The 20,738-nt window shown below is 43.8% G+C and overlaps 2 protein-coding genes across 3 annotated transcripts; both read left to right on the top strand.

Annotated features, from left to right (window-relative positions):
• Window positions 1-11,603: 11,603 nt before the first annotated feature.
• LOC102787147 (RNA-binding protein 4.1-like) lies at window positions 11,604-15,908 on the top strand. The gene is made up of 4 exons (XM_006809854.3): window positions 11,604-11,691; window positions 12,705-13,133; window positions 13,492-14,228; window positions 14,393-15,908. Exons 2-3 carry the CDS (start codon window positions 12,722-12,724, stop codon window positions 14,220-14,222), a joined length of 1,143 nt encoding a protein of 380 aa, XP_006809917.2. The 5' UTR covers window positions 11,604-11,691; window positions 12,705-12,721; the 3' UTR covers window positions 14,223-14,228; window positions 14,393-15,908.
• Window positions 15,909-16,193: 285 nt separating this feature from the next.
• Window positions 16,194-20,519, top strand: rbm4.1 (RNA binding motif protein 4.1). 2 transcript variants are annotated; one of them, XM_087837803.1, is made up of 4 exons: window positions 16,194-16,701; window positions 17,704-18,127; window positions 18,811-19,709; window positions 19,872-20,519. In XM_087837803.1, the coding sequence occupies exons 2-3, from the start codon at window positions 17,722-17,724 to the stop codon at window positions 19,662-19,664; spliced, it is 1,260 nt and encodes a 419-aa protein (XP_087693929.1). In that variant the 5' UTR covers window positions 16,194-16,701; window positions 17,704-17,721; the 3' UTR covers window positions 19,665-19,709; window positions 19,872-20,519. The 2 variants fall into 2 exon arrangements, with proteins under 2 accessions (XP_087693929.1, XP_006809916.2); XM_006809853.3 differs by having other exon boundaries at window positions 16,197-16,701; window positions 18,811-20,519.
• Window positions 20,520-20,738: the final 219 nt, after the last annotated feature.

Genomic DNA, 20,738 nt, shown 5'->3' with positions numbered 1-20,738 from the left:
AGTAAATTACTTTACAATATAAATAACTATTGTAATAGACATTTTATGTCAGAGGCTGATAAGAAATCCCTGTTGTCTTTACAGGCTCAATTAGATGATCTATACAAGAAAAAGGCTCATGGAGCTTACATTAGAGCTCGTGCAAAATGGATAGAAGAAGGTGAAAAAGTGCTTCATATTTCTACAATTTGGAGAAACGGAGGCAAGAAAAGAAATCTATTAATACAATAATCGTAAATGGGGAGGAATGCACAAATCATAAGACTATAGCGGAAGAAAAACATAAATTTTACTCAAATTTATACTCCTCAAAATATTTAATTACTGATTCATTACGTTTTTTTGATCAGATTGAACCTTATACTCCAAAAATCGATTCTGTATTCAGAGAAATGTGTGATTCTGATATATCACTGGATGACTGAGATCAAGCCTTAAACAAACTGAAAATGGACAAAACTGTTAGAACAGCTTTGAAATTCATATGAGTTGTTCGCACTAAAGTAAAAACCACCATCACTTCATGCGGAGACTCTTTCGGCGCCAGCTGCGGTCTCAAGGCTGGAGCTGAACAACAACACCCTGATAACGACTGTGTTGAGACTGTTCTTCCCATTTTATGCAAGGCCACCTGGGTTGGCTGGAAGACTGTTTACTTAGCCTGGCAGGGCCAAGGACACTGTCTCAGCTGAACTCTGGACACATACACACACACACACAGAGACATATACACATGCTGATATACATTCACCCCCCCTCCAAACGCCTTCGACGCTTATTCCCTTCCGATGCTGACGGTGGATCATGGAGACCAGCGCATAGGCTGCAGGCCCGGATGTACTGTCTACATCGGCTGTCTCTCACCCTTTACCCATCCCTGTTGCTTGTCTTGTGTTTCTTTGGTGTATTAAGAGTTTTTTCATGTGCTATGTGCAGAGGTGTTTTTTCTGTTCTCAAACTGATCTCCCTGTTGGAGTTCAGTCTGGGGGGAGTTATTTTTTTCTCCTTATCTTTCCTTATGTTGTGCTTTTCCATGTTATACCCCTCTGACCTGTCTTCCCCATGTGATGTTTGTGTAATGTATGTATGGTCGGATGGGTAAGACGGCGCTGGCACGGCTGGCAGCCTTAACCCAATTGATATAGTGAAGTCATTTGAAGAAGGAGGTTTGAATGTGATTGATTTTGAAGCAACGATGGTTCCATCAAACTCAAATGGTTGCAATCTTTCATAAATAATTCAATTATTATCATTATTATTAATTAATTAATTATTAATAATTCTTGCTTACTAAAACAGAAGGTATCTCTGGATTGCTTTATCCATCACAATGTTTATATGTTTCCAATAGTCTAATCAATAATATAAATCGTAATTTTCGAGAAGCTGGGTGACATTGAATTTCTTATAAAGTGCGACTTTGAAATTTCCAAATTAAATTATCCAATTTTCACAAACAGGTTCTCCAGTAATGGAAAATGATATACACGCATATTTTTTCTCCACATACAAATTCGATTTGGAACAACAGATGTATACGATAAAAGAAAATCCATCTTTTATAAGGATTGGATGGATCACGGAATTTGGACGGTTTTACACCTTTTAGACAATGACGGAAATGTGTTAACATCTAACAAATTCATAGATAATTATGGCATATCATGTACTCAGAGTAAATTCATTAAAGTTGTGAAAGCCATTCCCCCTGCAATGATTCAGATGTCTTCCCCCAATTGAACAACAACGCGTCAACAACATGCTGAGCTGTGACTCTTCTTCCCTCTAAAGTCCTGGTGTTAACACTCACCCTGCATCAGCTTCACCTGTTTTTAAATTGTTTTTACTTTTCAAACCAACGGATCATTTGCAGCCAACCATCCAAAAACTGCTTCAGCTGTGTTTGATGTTTATGCTACAGCCTGTTTACCAATATAATCAATATCAGATATCAGAGCAACAGAAACCTCGGTGATCAGGACGCTGGGACTGAGAACAGGAAGTGGCTCAAACGTCACAGTTTCATAACGTCACCCTGAACTCCACTTACGGAGTTTCTGTCGCCATTGTAGTTTTTAATAAGTCCCGTGATAAAGGCGGGTCTTTCTGTGAATCCGCATGCTCATTGGCTAATAACTTGAGATTGACACATCGTTATCCAATGAGCGTGCGGGAACTTCCGACATAAAGTTGTTTCCTTTGAAAAACCAAAGTCTGATTATTTTTGCCTCCACTAGTGATGTGCGATACCACTGATTTCCTTTCCGATCCGATACCAAGTAATATTCAGGGTGGTATCGACGATACTGATCCGATACTGATACTTTGTACAAAAACTTATTTTATTTATTGTATCTCAAATTATAGCGTCATAATGATTACAGGACATCAGATTACTTGTTCTTATCACTTAATAATGCAGAGTTCATCATACAGAAATAAAAAACTGAAGTTGTGCTATTTGAACACGTTGCCTGCCTGCAGCACTAAAGGACTCCGTGAGAGACGTCTGTCTCGCCCTAGCAGCACCTGTCCCTGTCCTCCTCTTCAGTTCACCTCAACATACGTGCCTCATATTCTGTGATATGATTTACTCTGAGGTGTTTGACAAGGTTAGTGATGTTGCCACAACCATACATGCCAACCCTCCCGATTTTTCCGGGAGAATCCCGGAGCCACCATTCTCTCGAATTTCCACCTGGACAACAAAATTGAAAAACCATATCGCAGAATTCATAGCGCGGCCCAGCCAATTCGCTACTCTGGTTAAACATGATATATAAGTCACTTTGATAACTTAAAAATGTTATTGTTTGGCTTTTTCAGTGTTTTATTTGTTCGTGAGTAAATCGGTTTGGCTGAGATTAAATTTATTAGATTACATTAAATTAAATTAAATTTAACTTTATTAATCCATCGGGTGGGTTCCTCCGGGGTTTTCACACAGCTGAATAAACATCAAACAGAAAACTAATTAAAGAAAGTGTGAGACGGTCGAGAGTTTACGCCAGTACACTGTAAAATGTATTTATCACCCCCCCCAACAGCCCTTTTGAATGTCTCCCTAATTCTCAAGGTTGGGAAAGTATGGCCACAACACCTCACTCTTGGAGCACTTTTTTGCCACATGTATCTCAAACCATGACTCAGCTGTTTGCGGCGGTAAAATACGTCCGCACAATTACGCTCAGCCATTGTTGTGAGTGCGCGCGCCAAGGGGCTGCAAGACATTTATACAGCCGTATTTCGCACATGACTATGAAAGGCGGAAGAGGAAGTAGTTCCTTTGAATGTAGACAATCCGGATGTTATAGTTTCTTTCCACTGTGTTCCTGTTAATGATAAACTACAAATTAACCCTAAATTACTAAAATATCGATATTTTAATGTGAGAATCGATTCTAGAACATAAATGACTGGTATCGGAGGAATCAATATTTCAGGATCGATCCGCACATCACTAGCCTCCACTGACGGAGCCTGTTGTTCCCGCCACAGAGACACAGTAATGTCAGAGCGGTGTTAACACTCACCCTGCCTCAGCACAGCTCTCACTCTCCTCCTGCTCTCTCACACTAAACGGAGGCTCAGCTAAACTCACTTCCTCTCTACTTACAGGAAACCAGCGCTCAGAGAAGCCGACCGGCCTCACATTTCACCCACAGACACGAACAGCGTGGAATTATTTTATGTCATAAGAAGAAGCATATTCATGTTAACACTCACCTACCTCAGCTCCACCTTCCTCCTCCTGCTTTCACTTTCACTACTGCTCCCTAAACACAGAGGATGCTGGGACTTGTAGTTTTTTCCTTCCGGTACGGTCTTCCTCTTTATTTGTTTGTGTTCAAGTTATTTCGATCATGTAAACATCAACAGAGCACGTGAAGAAGTGAATCTAACTCTCCTCCACACTCAAAAACAAAGACAAACCAACTGACACATCTGAGTCCCTCACTTTCTTCAATCCACTCACTCTAACAAGCTCCACTTAGTCACACTGGCTCTGTTTATTACTAATTACTATTGTCTCCCCAGAAACACTTCCGTTTTCTTTTTTCCTATTTGTGTTTTCGTTTTTTGCATTTGTGTTTTGTTTTTTCCTATTTCCGCTGTCAGTTTTCCTATTTCAGTTGTGTTTTTTGTGCTTTTGCAGCGTTTTTTTTATTGCTGGTGTTTTCTTAAGTTGCAGTCCGTTTAGCCTCTCAAGGCCACCGTAGATAAAGGACAAAAATAAATACATAACATCATTGCAATCACTTTAAAGGTTTATTTGCCAGACACAAAACAGAAAAATTAAAAGTTACAAATGTATTGTGCATGAAACAGGAATTCAAACGTGGCTCAGATGTGTGTCACAAGTTAATCTGGCTGTAGGCTATTGTTATATTCTGGTCTCATTCACGACAGACTCCAGAATATCTATTTCCTACCCAACGGGGTAGTAAGTTTTATTAACAAGTCATGCGACTCAGATTGGTCCTGTGCCATGTACAACAGCAACATACAGCCTAACAATCCTTACTTGTGTGTCACTCTAAAAACGTCCGTGCAGCAACACAATCCATTGTGGAACAAACCATCTTGCAAACAATAATTCACATTATTACATCCCTTCTCTTTTTCTTTTTTTTTCTTTTTTTTTTTTGTTTGGAAAAAACAGAAGTCCTTTTTTTGTTTTGATTTGTCCTTCTTCTTACTGAGGGAGAAAACAATATGAAACACTCAAAGAATACAAAAGCATTCCACTATTCAAACATGTACATTTCTGTAAGCTGTAGTGAACATCAATTTCCACAGAATACACAACTCTTCCCCTCAAACAATAAACAATAAATCCTCATTATGTAACATAGTCCTTGTACCGAAGTGGTGGAACCACTTTGCGGCCTGACCTTGTCCTGACACCCCCTGATACCTCGTCAGTCTTGATCTGCTGCTCACGAGTTTCCGAAGGAGCTGTCACCGAGCTGCTCAGTGCCACAGTGTCTGTAATTGCATTTTCTTGATCCATCACACCTGCATGTCTCAGGTGCCTCCGATTCCTCCTCAGAACACTTCCAGAGTCCAACTGGACCTCATAGGACCTCGGGTCAACAGTCCCAATCACCACTCCCCTGCTCCAAGTGGAATGGCGGTCAAAAGGCTGAACTCTGACACTGTCCCCTAACTTCAAAGAGTCCATGTCTCGTGCTGATCGGTCATAGCACAATTTTTGGCGCTTCTGTTTCATCTCCAAGTCCCGCAGGGCTGGAATGACTTTTGGCCTTAGCAGACTCGTCCTGGTTGGCAAAAGCGTCTGTGTCCTCCTGCTGAGCAGCCTCTGAGCTGGGCTGGTCTCCAGGCCTTGTGATGGTGTGTTGCGATGGTCTAGAATCGCAAGATACGGGTCCTGCCCCGCCATTTTTGCCTTTAGCAGCAGCCTCTTTGCTGTTTTCACTGCTGATTCAGCCTTCCCATTACTCTGAGGGTAACCTGGTGAAGATGTTTTGTGCTGGAAATCCCACAGTCGACTAAATCTCAGAAACTCACCGGACGTATACTGTGGTCCATTATCTGAAACAACAATGTCTGGGATGCCCTGTCTGGCAAAGTGAGCCTTCAGCTTTCTAATCACTGTGGTGGACTTAGTGTCTGGGAGATAGTCAATTTCCCAGAAGTTTGAATAGTAGTCCACTGTGATAAGGTAGTCCTTGTTGTCAAACATAAACAGGTCTGAGCCCACCTTAGCCCATGGTCTAGTCGGGATCTCATGTGGGACCAAGGTCTCTTTCTGCTGTCTGTAGTCAACTGACCTGCAGATGTCACACTTAGTCACATAAGTCTTAATTTGTTCATTCATGCCTGGCCAATACACACACTCTCTGGCTCTCCTTAGACAACCTTCTACACCTAGGTGTGTCGAGTGTAGTCTAGCGATGATCTCCTGTCTCATGGTAGTCGGGACAACAACACGTTCACCTCTAAACACAAGTCCATCCTGACTACTCAGTTCATCCTGGAATGAGAAGTATGGTCTGATGTCACCATCAGTGTCTCTTTTGTCAGTCGGCCAACCTCTGTGAATTGTATCTATGAGGATCTGTAGTGCTTTGTCCTCTTGTGTAGCAGTCCTTATGCTGTTTAGTCTGTCAGGTGAGATGGGTGCATGAGTGACCATGTTAATGCTCTCTGTTTCCTCCTCTATGGAGCCCTGTGGTGAGCACTCTGGTAGATATGCCCTACTCAACGTGTCTGCTAATAACATGTCTTTGCCTGGCACATACACCACATCTATGTCATATTTCTGAATGCACATAAGCATCCTTTGCAACCGTTTGGGTGCGCTCAACAGCGGTTTTCTAACAATGGTCTCTAAGGGTTTGTGATCACTCTGTACCACCACTTTACGACCATATGTGTACTGATGAAACTTCTCCATACTGAAAACTACAGCCAAAAGCTCCTTTTCGATCTGGGCATAACCTTGCTCTGTACGTGTAAGTGCTCTACTCGCAAAAGCCACAGGCTTACCCTTCTGCATAAGTGCTGCACCTAACCCTTTGTCAGAAGCGTCACATTGTACTGTCAGCTCTTCCTCCGGACAGTAGTATTTCAGGACTGGAGCCTCTGCTATAGTCTCTTTTAGTCTCTGGAATGCGTCTTCATGTCGAGTCGTCCAGTTCCACTCACTGTCTTTGTGTGTCAGTTGTCTCAGTATGTCGCAGTGGTCAGACAGATGTGGGCAAAACTTTGCTAAGTAGTTCACCATACCTAACAGTCTCTGTACTGCCTTCACATCTGTAGGTCTGGGCATTTGTTCTATAGCCCTAACCTTCTCTGGGTCTATTTTCAGACCGTTGCATGTCAGCTGATGTCCAATGTACGTAGTCTCCTTCTGTTTAAGTTTAAACTTGTCTGCGTTTAACTTAATGTTTTTCTGCCTGCAACGAGTCAAAAACTGTCTCAGCTTCTCGTCATGGTCACGAACTGCTTCAGCATCTGTGTCCCCCTGACCCGTGATCAGCACATCATCTGCAATGATGTAGATCCCTGCCAGTCCATCCAAAGCTTGTGTGAGCTTCCTCTGGAACACTTCTGGAGCTGGACTTATCCCCATTGGCATCCTCAGCCATCTGTAGCGTCCAAACGGAGTCGAAAATGTTGTCAGATAGCTCGACGACTCCTCCAGTTTCACGTGCCAGAACCCACTCTTCACGTCGCAGACAGAGAACACTTTAGCCTTTGACAGATCTGGTAAAATGTCCTCAATGGGAAGTGGCTCCGTTGTAGGGCTTTGTTTAAGGGTTTTGGATCTATGCACACCCTTAAGTCCCCACTCTGCTTTTGGACCACAACCATCCCACTGATCCAGTCTGAGCTGCATTCTACTGGTGTAATGATCCCTCTGCGCTGAAGATCTTGAAGCTCCTTTTTTAACGGCTTTATCATTGCAATAGGGACACGCCGTTTTGGTAACTGCACTGGTTTCACAGTTACATCCACCTCGAGCCTTAACTCTCCCTCCAAACAGCCATCTCCTGTGAAGACATCGGCATACTCTGCTTTAATCTGATCCATGTTCCACTCATTGGCTGTTGGGTGCTCTGAAGTAACGATGCTGTCCAGTTTCAAGATGTTTTCATAGTGCACTTTTATGAGTTTCATCGCTTCGCTGGCTCTCTTGCCCAGCAGTGGTACTTTACAGTCTGTGTCAACCACTTGAAACTCCAACCGATACAGTTTCTGATTTCTCGGGTTACGTAGCTTAACTTTGCATTTTCCCAACGGCTTTATCTTACTTTTGTTGTACATCATCAACACTGTCTGTGTGTCCTCCAACTGTGTGTTCGGGCTTAGCATGTGGATTGGCATTACATTACAACTGGCACCACAGTCAATCTGAAAATTTACAATCTCTTTGCCCATCAGCATGCCTGCAAAGAGTTGAGTGCCTCTCACTTTGTCAGTGTTCTTTGTAGTTGAATCATGTGTGTCAGCCTCTGTAACACAGAGAACGTCCTCATACTCATCACTCTCACATGCTGTCACGTTGTGTACATTCGTCCTTCTCTTCTGCTCTGAATGTGCTGTGCATTTAACTGCAAAGTGGTTTTCTCTGCCACACTTTTTACATTTCTTCCTGTATGCTGGACATTTTTCTTTCTTTTTTTCATGTGTTCTGCCACAAAACTTACAGTCCACTGCGTCGCCGATCCTTTTCTGGCGCGCAGCTCCACGCACAGCATGCACCTCCTCCACTGCAGCTCCCGAAATGGTTTTGCTGTTTTCCCGCGACAGCTCCGCGGCTCTGCAGTGCTGTATGCATGCATCCAGTGTCATGTTTTTCTCACGCAGCAGTCTCTCCCTCAAACTCGGGTTGTTAAGTCCACATACAATCCTGTCGCGAATCAGTGAGTCCCTTATTACTCCAAAATTGCACGTTTTTGTCAGCAGCTTTAACTCCGTCACATAGCTGTCGATCGTCTCACTGGTGCCTTGGTTTCTCGTGAAGAACCGATAACGCTCCACAGTTTCATTAACTACAGGATTGCAATGATTATCAAACTTCTCAATAATGTCCTTAACTGTCGTGTCGCCCATTAGCGTGTCTAGCAGCTCCCTGCCGCTCTCACCAACGAGATAACTGAACAGGCTTACTTTTTTCTGTTCGCCGTCTGAGTCCATGGTGAGCTCCAAATAGAGCATAAACTCGTCCCTCCAGGTCTTCCATGTCCGTGATAGGTTACTGGAGTCCAATACCAACGTCGGCGGTGCTTTAAGGCCCTCCATGCCTCGCGGCGGTGCTAACTCGATTAGCCGCTAGTTGCTCGCCGCTCCGACAGGCGTCTCCCGGGGGTCCACTCCGGCCGTGCAGCTTACTCCGCTACCTGCTCCGCTGTCCGCTCCGCTGCCACCATGTTATATTCTGGTCTCATTCACGACAGACTCCAGAATATCTATTTCCTACCCAACGGGGTAGTAAGTTTTATTAACAAGTCATGCGACTCAGATTGGTCCTGTGCCATGTACAACAGCAACATACAGCCTAACAATCCTTACTTGTGTGTCACTCTAAAAACGTCCGTGCAGCAACACAATCCATTGTGGAACAAACCATCTTGCAAACAATAGTTCACATTATTACAGCTATGGCACTTGACCACAGGTGGCGCTAATTGACTTGACTCCATTTGAGTGCACACAAAGTAAACTGCACACTTTAGTTGTGAAGCGAAAACGCTGAAATCGCAGTAAAACACGTACGAGGGGAACGATAACGAAAACAAGATGCTCCTGATCGTTACTCTTGCTGTCCTGTGAACAGCATCGGCGTGGTGTTAATTGTTTGCTTTTGTTTTGGCGATCGCCCTGTGAATGAGAATATGACCAGGTAAACCCGCGACATTTTTAAATAGTTTGTCGTTCAACAGCAGCAAGACTGACGGAGTGTGTTTGAGGAAACCTCACAAATGTCACAGATGAAATATTTGGTGTTTATTTGCTGGTTTGTCGGTAGCAGCTCCTTCAAAGTAAGTCTACCACACATCTGTTTGACCAACGCCAGTTGATTTGGATCACCGGTCCAAATAATTTGAACGATTGTTATGTTACCTTTTGTGTTGACTTTGACTGATATTTGCTGGATAGCAAATGTTTTAAAGCTATGCAACCTTTATCTGCACATAGCAATTAAACTGTTTAGATCAATCTTTATTGATAATATACATTATTTATTTATGAATTACTGTGTACACAAGAATAAGTTAATGTATTAAGCTAAACTGGCTGAAATTTTTGTATTACTCTTGTGATTTTTTTTTTATTGGCCCTGTTTATTTACAGGCCAGGTGACCCTTTAGGAGTTTAAAATGCCGAGCCAATGAACAGCTGGGAGCAGGAATCTTTCTTCATTGAAGCTTCCACTTCCACGGGTCTGGTAGGAAGTTGTCAAAGACGACGCTCTGACCCCCACCCCCCCAGCTCATTATTCAATTACACCGATTTCCTTTTTTTTTTTGTTAGAAAATTTACTATTTATTTACATTTTTTAAGGTAATCTCCATAATCTTTTTTTCCCCCTCATCTGTCCTGTTTGGTTCTTTTGTCATCAGAATTATTGTCTAAAGGCAAAAAAAGATGCCCAACGGATTTACTTTACCAAATGGACCATCCCAGCCTATTGGTCTATTTGATTCACCTTTGCTTTTATTGTTTATTTTATTTTATTTTCACTTGCTGAATATGGGACAGACTTGACTGGGGAAAAGAAAAGAAGGAAACAGCGGGGAAGAGGGACGGCGATAAAAGGCAAAAAAAAAAAACAACAACAAAACAAACAGACAAAAAATGCATATATCAATCACCTGGATCACCTGTTGAGAAAGAAAAAAGAGAAAACAAGCAAAGAAAAAAGAGCAATATAATAAACAACATCATCGTGATGATCTATGTGAAGATAACAGTAAATACTAAATATTGAATATTATTGTGCAGCACGAAAGATCGACAGCGCACAGTGTGCTTTGAGGTAGGAGCCAAAAAGGGTGTAGTTTGTGTGTGTGAGCACCCGTGTGTTCACCTGTGAGCATGAGCGCGCTTGTACTTAAAAGGTTCCTTCATGTAATGATCTGCTAGAGGGTTTGGGGGGGCCACAGCCCCGTCCTCCAGGGCATGAAGCAGGTATGGAGGAGATCCAGGCTCCAGACATCCAGAGGCCCTCAGAACACAAGAGACCAAGGAAGACCAACGGAGAGGCAACCGTGCCACTATCCCGGAAAGAGCTGAGGAGAGCCCCAGATGAGGGGACAGCCGCGGAGCAGAAGCCAGGGGGGGTTGCAGTGACGTGCCCGTGAGCTCTGTCAGCTGTGCCAGAGTGACTGAGCCCCAGGCCAAGAGGCCGAGGGCACCCCACCCCCGAAGGAGCCCGAGTGAGCCCCAGGCTCCAGGCCCCGACAAGCAGCCACCAAGGAGTGAGCCAGTGTGTACCTGGACGCCCATCCCCGGACACAAAGAACCACCGATGTCTGAGGGCGTCTGCCACTGGCAGGGGGAGTGGTGGGGGGAGATAGGCCTCCATACCTTGGAGGGCCTGAGATGTTCCCAGAGAGGTGGCATCTGATACCCGACCTGACATATAGATACATAGTTTTCTACAGTCAATGGTTCAAACCTTTACTGGAGCCTCCCAGTGTGCAAGCCACAAAAGTGCAGCTCATTTCTTCTTTTTTCTTTTTTTGCACACAGAAACCCTTTGTATAAGAACATCTTATTAAATAACAATAGTACAGAAATGTTAAATAAGGTGAAATACTCAAGGGCCTTCCTGCTCCCATCTTTCCTTTATCTCCATGTTTGATTTTCATGTCGCAGCTTCCTTTTGCTCTGCTGGCTGCTCTGCCTTTGTAAAAAACAAAAACAACAACAACATGGCAGATTGAACTGATTGCTTATGCTTTAGGGTTTTTTTCCAGTAAATTTTATATCTAATGTCCTTTTTTATAATGGTAAAAAAAAAAAAATGCTGTGGTCAACGAGCTCACTTTTGGCGCCGATTGACTTGTTCGCACTCCAGGCCAGTAGAGGGCGAACGGCTCCAAGCTGGTTTGCTAACTACCAATCACAGCAACAGTAGAAGAAGAGAACACTGACGGTAAAGTGGCGTCATTTCATTGTTCATTCATTGGTATCGAGGCCTACGTCTCTTTATAGGTGAGCTGGGGGTTTTGGTGTGAAGACGTGACACGAATCTTTATGTGTGCGATGTAAAACTTACGTTGTGGTGTTTATTAAAGAAGAAAATTAATTAACAGGCCAAAGTGAGTGAGTCTGTGGCTAGCGAGCATTAGCTTCCTGGACGTATTACAGTCAAAAATTATAAATAACAGTGGATGAATGGTGAAGAGTTGCGAACTAAACGCAGTTTACATAGTTTAGAAATTAGGAGCAACACGTACCTGTGGCGTTAGGGTTCGTTATCATGTGATTAATGTAACATACGCATTAGTGCTAACAAGCTAGCTACTTTACGAGTGCAAAACTGGTGTTGACATGTCTCCACTGACAAATGAAGGCAGTGTGTAATATGAAGGTGGTACTTTTCCAAATACAGCATACACACTCAAAAGTTAGCACATCTGCTCAGCAAAAGTCTGTTTATGTCACCCAGCCCCAAAGCAGCTCCTGTCACAGCCCGGAGTTCAGCTCTTCTCATCTGCAGATCATTTTGCAGCAGCAACATGTAGATACGGTTTAAATGAATTGTGTAGTCTCTGTGTGCACACTTGACTACTCGAGTAGTCACACATGTTAGGTCGCCTGTGATGAGTACAGATAAGAAACTATCCTGCCAGTGTCTGACATGGACATCATTCTGACCACCACAGACAGTCCACACGTTGAATCTTCTGCGGTCTAATAAAAGAAGCTGGTGAAAGCTGAGTGAATGATTCTCTCCTTTTATGTGACTTGATTTTGGCCTGTCCTCATTGATGTTTGGTGTGAAAACATTCAACAGTTTAAGCAAACATGCCCTGCCTTGTTAATGTTTGCAAAGGCCTTTGTATTAGCTGAACAATTGCTTTTAGATTTAGTTTGTATTTATTTGTATAAGGTAGCAATTTCATGACATTGTTAACCAACAGAAATGGGCAATGGCCCTCACATCCTTTTAGATCAATAAGTATGGAATGTGTTCCTAACAGACATATTTCTTGATCTTCTAGGATACAAAGAATTCATCATGGTGAAAATTTTTATTGGCAACCTTGCCTGCAATGCCACAGCAGAGGAGCTACGGGAACTCTTCGAGAAGTACGGCAAAGTCACAGAATGTGACACTGTCAAAAACTACGGCTTTGTACACATGAGCAACATGAGCGAGGCAGAGGAGGCCATCAAAAACCTCCACCAGCACCAGCTGCACGGCTGGCGCATGAATGTGGAAATGAGCAAAGGGAGGCCTAAGTCCACCACCAAACTGCATGTCAGCAACCTCGGGGAAGAGGTCACTAGTGATGTTTTGAGGGCCAAGTTTGAAGAGTTTGGCGCAGTGGTGGAGTGTGACATTGTTAAGGACTATGCCTTTGTTCACATGGAGCGAGTCGAGGATGCAATGGAAGCCATCAGTAAGCTGGACAACACAGCCTACAAAGGTGAACACTCGGGCAGGGGAGTGCAAGTTGTCTTCTCTGTACATGCGATTTTGGATTCTATTTTGCCGCCGTAGGGATTAGTAAAGTCCTCTTGCTGATGTATTTCCAGAGAGTATGGATAACCGTTAACTGACCAGTTAACTGAAAATAATCACAATTTTGGAAGGTTTTTTTGTAAAACCAGTGGCAGTGTACTTGATGAATGGGCACTGCACTGTCATTCAGTCACCTGCACGTTGTGCTGCACGTTTTTTCGCTTCTCTCAGTCATTGTCGCTTTAACGTGTTTAATGGTCGTTAAGAAGCTTTCCGTGTCAGAGTCCCCACGGTCTCATGCGTGTCTTCTCTTTCCTTACAAGGCAAGCTGATGAGCGTACAGCTATCCACCAGTCGGCTTCGCACTGCCCCGGGAATGGGAAATCATACGGGCTGCTTTGTCTGCGGGAAACACGGCCACTGGTCGAAAGACTGTCCAGTCAGTCGGAACGGTAGCCACAGTGACAGCATGAGAGGTCGCGGCACCTGGGCCCCGCCACACGGTCTCCCAAGTTATGGCAGCTACGGGATGGCCTCACCTGCAGCAGCTGATTACATGGGTGGCTCTGCATATAGTCAGGCTAGTTACGTAGGTGGGTTGCCTCCACCTCCTCCCCACAGGCTTAGCGGCTACGCCTCTGAGCCGGGGGATCGGTACAGCAGCAGAGCACCAGGCTCCTATGCTGATAGGTCACCAGCCTTTGATCGTGACCATCTCTATAGCAGCGTCGACTATTATGAGAAGTACAGAGCTCATCCTTTTGGCTCAAGCTATTTTGAGGATCGGCGCATGTCCTACCTTCCCCCTCCCCCACCTTCCTCCATCTCAAAGCTCTCATCCAGTGTAGATCCCTTTGAGCGTCAGGCCCTGCCTCCGCCTCAAGTGCCTGCCGCATGCTACACAGGTGAGCACACCCCGACCAGACGAGCAGCTGTCCCATCGGCCGGCTTTGCCTATGAGCGAACACAACTGTCGCCCGCCTCTGCCTCCAGGAGCTCATACACAGCTGCACGACCCAAAGGTCATTATGCATCACGTTATGCGCCTTACTAAAGCCAGGTGAGCACCACAGTCCATAACGTTACTTTAAGACATTAGCAGTCAGCGGGCACTGACGCGGTTCTGTGTTTGTCTGAACTTGGACTGTTTTTAACGTTCTGAATCTTTTAAAGTTGTGGTAAGTGTCAGCACTGTTTCTCAGGAATGCTGTGCTCTCTTTCTAGGTCTATCTGTGAACTGCAAGACTTTTCCTTTGCCGTCACTTCAAGTGTGATTCCTTCAGTCTGCGTTGATGTACGGCAAAGAGACTCTGTTTGGAAAATGGTGTCCGTATCTTCTAGGCATCTGAGATGCCAGTGGCCTGCAGATGACTCTTTTCAGCCATGTTCCCCTAGCTTGTTTTCTGAAGGGGCGATTAGCAAACGTCACACTTTGACATTTTTCTTACTCTGCAGGTTTTCAGCTCGGGTTTTAGCCAAGTCTTTCTTTCTTTACATGTCTCTCATCATTTGTTGCAAATTGTTCAAATCGGCAAATAATAATTTTTGGTCTTTCTTTGTCATTTAGACATATTCTTGTTCAGTTAATACATGTTTTGTTTTTTGTTTTTTAAGATTGCATGAAGCGTACCTCATTCCACATAATGGCATAGGTTACCCGTTGCACAGAAGAATTGGATCTTGCCCTTTCACACATTTGACATGTGTGTCAGTAAAATGAATTTGGATAAAGAGAAAAAAGTGTTACAAATGATCATCATTGCTGCAGCGTCATTGCTGCAGCGGGCGGTAACTCTCAATGTGTATTTTATCACAGGTAAAGCCAGAAGTGTGGAATCGAATGGTGCAGCGTTTCCCTCTGTAGTGGATTAAAAGGCTAAAGGCAGCAGCAGGGAAATGGATGTGTGTGCAGTCTGGCGTTCAGTTAGCATTTACAGAGTTTAAACCAAAGTTAAGCCTGGAGATCATAAACATTCCAGCTTTTTTCTCAGTTAAATGTGTCTGTGGGTTCTGCTATTTGTTCATTTTCTAATAATTGAGGTGTCTGCTGGTCTAAAATTCCTCAACTAAGTGACACCAAAGTGAGACTGCTAGCTGATATGGATTGTGCAACTGACAAACGGTTTTCTTCCCGATGATAGTGGTGCTGACTGCCTGTAGCCAACAACAGAAATGAGCCACGATGTGTGAGATCTCTATTGTATCCATGTAACACTGAGTAGAAACAAGTCTGTGGGGGGACAGAGCAGAGCTGTAGAAGTTGTGAGGCACGTCCTGTGTACTGTTGAAGGTGCCTTTCCTTGTTTCGCTTATGAGTGGATTTGAAGTTTGTATTTTTCATACTAGCTGAAAAAATATTAATATACCTTTAAAAAAAATCTGAAGTTAATGATTTTTAATAAAGCCAAAATTATTTTGGTCATGCTCTTTTCAGTTTTTTTTACTTGAGTATGATGAACGCAGTGGTGTGGCTTTTGGTATTTTGTTCTAAAAATGCTCCAAGTATGAATATCAGAAAATAAAATCCAGTTATTTGGCCAAATAGGGGCTCAAGGTTAATGTTCAAGACAATGTCTTGTAAAAAAATAAAATAAAACAAAGTCTCCAATGAAAGGCCATTCTTCACATATTTAAAATCTATATTTCTTTGAAATTCTGTTTTTTGTTTGTTTGTTTAAAGCTCTTCATTGATGTAGAGCCACAGTTGAATTAAACTTTTCAGTGCAGATTTTAGAGAGAAAAAATACTAACCCCTGTCTCTTCATTGTGTTAAAATTCAGGACCATACATTTAAATTCCATTTAAAAGAGAGAGAAGTCACCGGGACAAGCCTGGAGAAATATAAATTGTTTTGACAAACCAAAACAGCCTTATGTGCTGAGCCAGTTTGGGTCATGTGTGTTTTATTCTGCTGCGGATGGTAGAGAATACAGGACGAACCACTGTGCCCAAACTGGGATGGATCAGAACTAAATTGCCCCCTCTTTCGCTACGTTGTTATCAATAAGGTTTTCATATCAGAACATATTGGACGAAACTCATTGACACTAATATGTATGTGGTAGTCCAGTTAACTTGAAAACTTTGCTCCGTGAACCGAGATGGGACCTCCAAACTCCAGGCTACAGATCCAGCTTTGAGTGGGCTGTGTGTCTCCGCATGAACGCTTTCAAAGACCCAAAGATGTGATCCAGCGACTGTATGAAAGAACCTTTTTCACTTTTGATCAGCGTGATTAGGTGCTAATCTTCCAAAGCAAGTCGGATTTCTTAAATGTCACTGTTCAAGTACTGATAATAATGTTTAGAAAAAAACTATTTTTCACGTAGTCACGAACTATATCCTCCATCTTGCCTATTCTCCTGCCTTGGTTTCCTTTGCTCTGCATGTGGAGACGCCATGGCTTAGCTTTCGGTGCTAGCTAGTCCCTCCCAAAAAGCGCTAGCGGGGTTAGCTGTATGTATTTGCCTGCCAACGCGCTAGCCGCCATTTCATTCTCCGAGGGAGGAGACGAGGAGTGCGACTTTTAACAGGTATGAATTGTATTACCTCGTAATTGCGAGGAACAAAAATCGGTTGCGAAAATGACCCAGTGCACCACAGTTCCAGCTGCTCCAGAAGTGTTTGCTGTAAAAGAGATCTGCTAATCCAACATCCAAGCTACAGCCTCGCGACTCGTGTAGTGAAGGCCGCAGCCTGAATGTTGTGACGTTACGTAAGAGTAACTGACCAAAGCAGGCAGAGTATAGTGCGCTAAGTGTAAGTGTGTAAGTGTTTTGTCACGGTTTTGATGCACATTGTAATCAGATAAGCTGCGGTGATGTTATTTAGCGGTGCCGCTAACGACTTTTTTCGGCTGCGTGCTCAGTGTCTGGTTAAGCACCGCGCGGGCAGTGCTGTGCTTGCTAATGGCTCGTTCGCGCGTTTCCTTTGGACTCCGCACACCACGCCGGTTCTTTGTAAACTGAACAGCCGATAGAAATGGCTCCGCTGAATCCAGTCCACTGCAGCTTTGTCTGTTGGTCAGCTCCTTCGTCAAACTTTAGTTGTAGCGCTTAAACTTTTGCCCAAAGAGCGCGTCCATTACGTTATTCTCCAGTTAACGTTCCAGGCCCATACGGTGACTCGTTAAAGCCGAGTGGGTTATCTTTAATGAAATGCTGTCAGAGTGCTGGCTTTGTTAGTATTGCTGCCACTCTATTCTGTGCGGACTGTACCAGTGTTGTTCGTGTTGTCCCCATTAGATTACGTGGAGACTTTCTATACAGTTAACTAGTAGGGGTCCTCACTCCTACATGCCGCAGGAAGCCTTGTTAATGGAAAAAAGTCCATAAAGTTTGAGTAGTGATTGCTCAACAACACTGCTGGAAACTCTCATTATCGCAGAAGTTCACCTTACAACCTTGGAGTTGTGATTTGGCGCTATATTAATAAAATTGAACTGAATAGCATTTTGTTAAATGAACTGGTAAAAGTTTGAATTCAGTCATCGGAGTCATGACGCTACTAATGCTGAAGTTCCTCTCTTCCTTTAGTGACGTGGACCCTGCACAATGGTGAAAATATTCATAGGGAACTTGTCCCCAGACACCACATCAGATGAACTTCGCTCTCTCTTCTCCCAGTATGGAAAGATTGCAGAATGCTCAATTGTCAAGAACTTTGGCTTTGTGCACATGGATGACAAAACAGAGGCAGAGGAAGCCATCCGCAATCTCCACCAGTATGAGCTGAATGGCCAGCCTATGAACGTGGAATTAAGTCGTGGCAAGTCAAGGGGATCCACCAAACTGCACGTTGGCAACATTGCCTGTACCAACCAGGAGCTGAGGGCCAAATTTGAAGAGTTTGGCGCTGTGTTGGAGTGTGACATAGTAAAAAACTATGCTTTTGTTCACATGGAGAGAATGGAGGATGCCATGGAAGCCATTAATCAGTTAGACAACACAGCTTTTAAAGGTGAACTCTTGGGCTGGGCTTGATGATTTAATTAAAGTCAGATTAAAGATGTAGTATCAATATTGTTATGTTGATGGGTAAATTATTGCTCAAATGCAGGTGAGTAAAAAGAACTAAGGTAAGTTTTAATAGACAATTCCAACATCATTTTAAAGCTGGTATCCGTAATGTCTTTGGTAATATCCGCCTGTGTTGTGGACTTAAAGGGACACAGACTGGAATTTATGACTCACTCGTCAGGTAAACACCTGTTGTGTGGTTATTCCAAGTATCCGATTTGAAGTACATAGAGTGTACAAATCGGACCAAATGCATAGTCCCATTAAGGGCGGGATTAAAACGGACATGACGTAGTCCTGTTCGTAGAACGTGGTGTTTGACACGCATTTATTCGCAGGATCATAAATCTCAGGTTGCGCCGGTGAGATCCACGTCCGCACCACGGGTACAAGTTGAAATTGACGCTCACTGATCACATCGTATTAGTTACCTGTTGTGTTTTCGGTGGTTTAAGAAGCGTTTCAAGTTACGGATTTCAGCTTTAATAACCATATTTTCAGTGCTCAAATCATTAGGTATGTCTTCTTGCTACTGTTGGAATACAATGCAGCCTTTTAGCTGATTGATACAGGCAGGAAATATGAATGCAGGTATAAATCCTTATTGAGTCTTTTCTTTTTAAGGCAAACTGATGAGCGTGAAGCTTTCGACTAGCCGCCTGCGTACTGCGCCGGGAATGGGAGACAGATCGGGTTGTTATCGTTGCGGGCAGGAAGGCCACTGGTCCAAAGAATGCCCTCTTGACCAAAATGGCTACCACGGTTCAGAGCCAAAGTCTGATGGATATGATGCCTCGAGATTTGGCGGGCGGGGTCGCAGCAGGGGTTATCATCCGGACTTCAGTGGCGAACCAGATTACGGTGGCAGCTATGCTCCTGTGCACGGTTTTTCCCGAGGTTCCGGTCACAGCAGCAACATGGCAGGGTACAGAAGAGGTGCAGGCTATGAGGGTGCAATGAGGTATGGGCCACACCCGGGGTATGGTGTAAATGCTGCTGCAGAACATAGCATGGCTCAGATGTATGGCGGCGAGGCAGCATACAGGGGCAACGGCTCACTCTATGGCGCGTTCCCAGCCTACCCGGTGCGACGGTCGCCTTACGAGGAAAGAGATCCGTACGGGGTTGTGGACTACTACGAGAAGTACAGGGCCAATTCTTACGGAGGCAGTTATTTTGAGGAACGCCGCGCTGTCCCCTTGCCTGCTCCAGCAGCGTCCTCCTCCACGGCTATAATGAGGGAGCGTCTGCCTCCCTCTAATGTCAACCCATACGAGCGCCCTCCCCTCCCTCCTCCACCAGCCCCAGTCTCTTCATACTACGCACGTGACCGGAGTCCGATTCGGAGAGTTGCTGCCGAAGCAGATGGATATACATATGAGCGTTCGCGCCTTTCTCCGGTGACCGCCCTCCCAAGAAGTTCTACCTATGAAAATCCGCGGGATCCCGGCGCGGAGCGGGCACGGTATACATACTAGTGCTTGTCCCATGCAGTCAGGGCAGAGCTGATTTACAGTAAGCAGGTAGGCTAGCCGAAGTGCCATGTAAACGTCACACAGTGAATCTCATTGCTGTTGTTTGAAGCTAAAGTCAGCGCTCTGTATGTGGGTGGGTGGGCACAGTAAGCAGATCATTTAAGTCTAAATGGTTGGATACATTCACAATATGCTTTGATCTTCTTCCAGGTCCTAATTCACACTCCAGTCCAAACAGTGGCTCAGTTTCCCATCTCTCATTGTCTTGTAACATGCTGTGGTATAGCTGCAGTTAGCAAGTATGTAAAAGCAGGTCCAGCCTGATTCCTTATGTGACACTGCCACAACTGAATTTTTGCCCTTCTGAAAAAAACATACATAGCCTGAACACATTACATTAGTGCATGGTGCTTATTGTAAAGGTGAGTCTTCTGTTAATAGAACTTAAAGTGTATTCAGCAGCTTCTAATGTATTATGTGCGTTTAGTGTATTTGTGTTAGTGGAAGTATGCCTCATAACTGCAGCGACGGCTAAACAAATGTGAGTGCTTGAAGCCTGAAAACGAGGACCTTCTCTTCCTTCTCATGGTTCCACTTTTCTGTTCGGGATCAGATGAAAACATTTGTGAAATTAAGATGGGAGAACTTTTTTTTTCTTAAGCTACATTGTGTTTGATTTTTCTTTTTTTTTTCTTTTATTGACAGTAGGAACATTACTTAAATTCCATTGATTTCCATTGCTATGATAAATATGAGATTCACATGTTCAACCTGTAGTAGTAAAGCATTGACCTCGGAACCTTTTTGTCTGTATTGATTTCTCACTATTAGGTTATAATAAAAAATCTGTCTAAAGTTCGAGGATTGTGACCTCTGTGTGTTTGTGTGTGTGTGTGTGTGTGCGCTTACTATAAGATGTGAACTCGACTGCAGAGTCCATCAGCCCGTGAACACACAAGTGAAGACTGGTGGAAGATCACTTTGTCATACAGAGAATGATAAATGCAACTTGTGACATGAAATATGTTATGACATGATAAACATTGACTTGGACATGTTTTTATATCAGAATCTGTG

Source organism: Neolamprologus brichardi, chromosome 3, assembly GCF_056152115.1.
Source record: "Neolamprologus brichardi isolate AB-2024 chromosome 3, ASM5615211v1, whole genome shotgun sequence".
Taxonomy (NCBI): domain Eukaryota; kingdom Metazoa; phylum Chordata; class Actinopteri; order Cichliformes; family Cichlidae; genus Neolamprologus; species Neolamprologus brichardi.
Note: the sequence above shows the minus strand (reverse complement) of the source record. Positions and strands in the feature narration are given on the sequence as shown.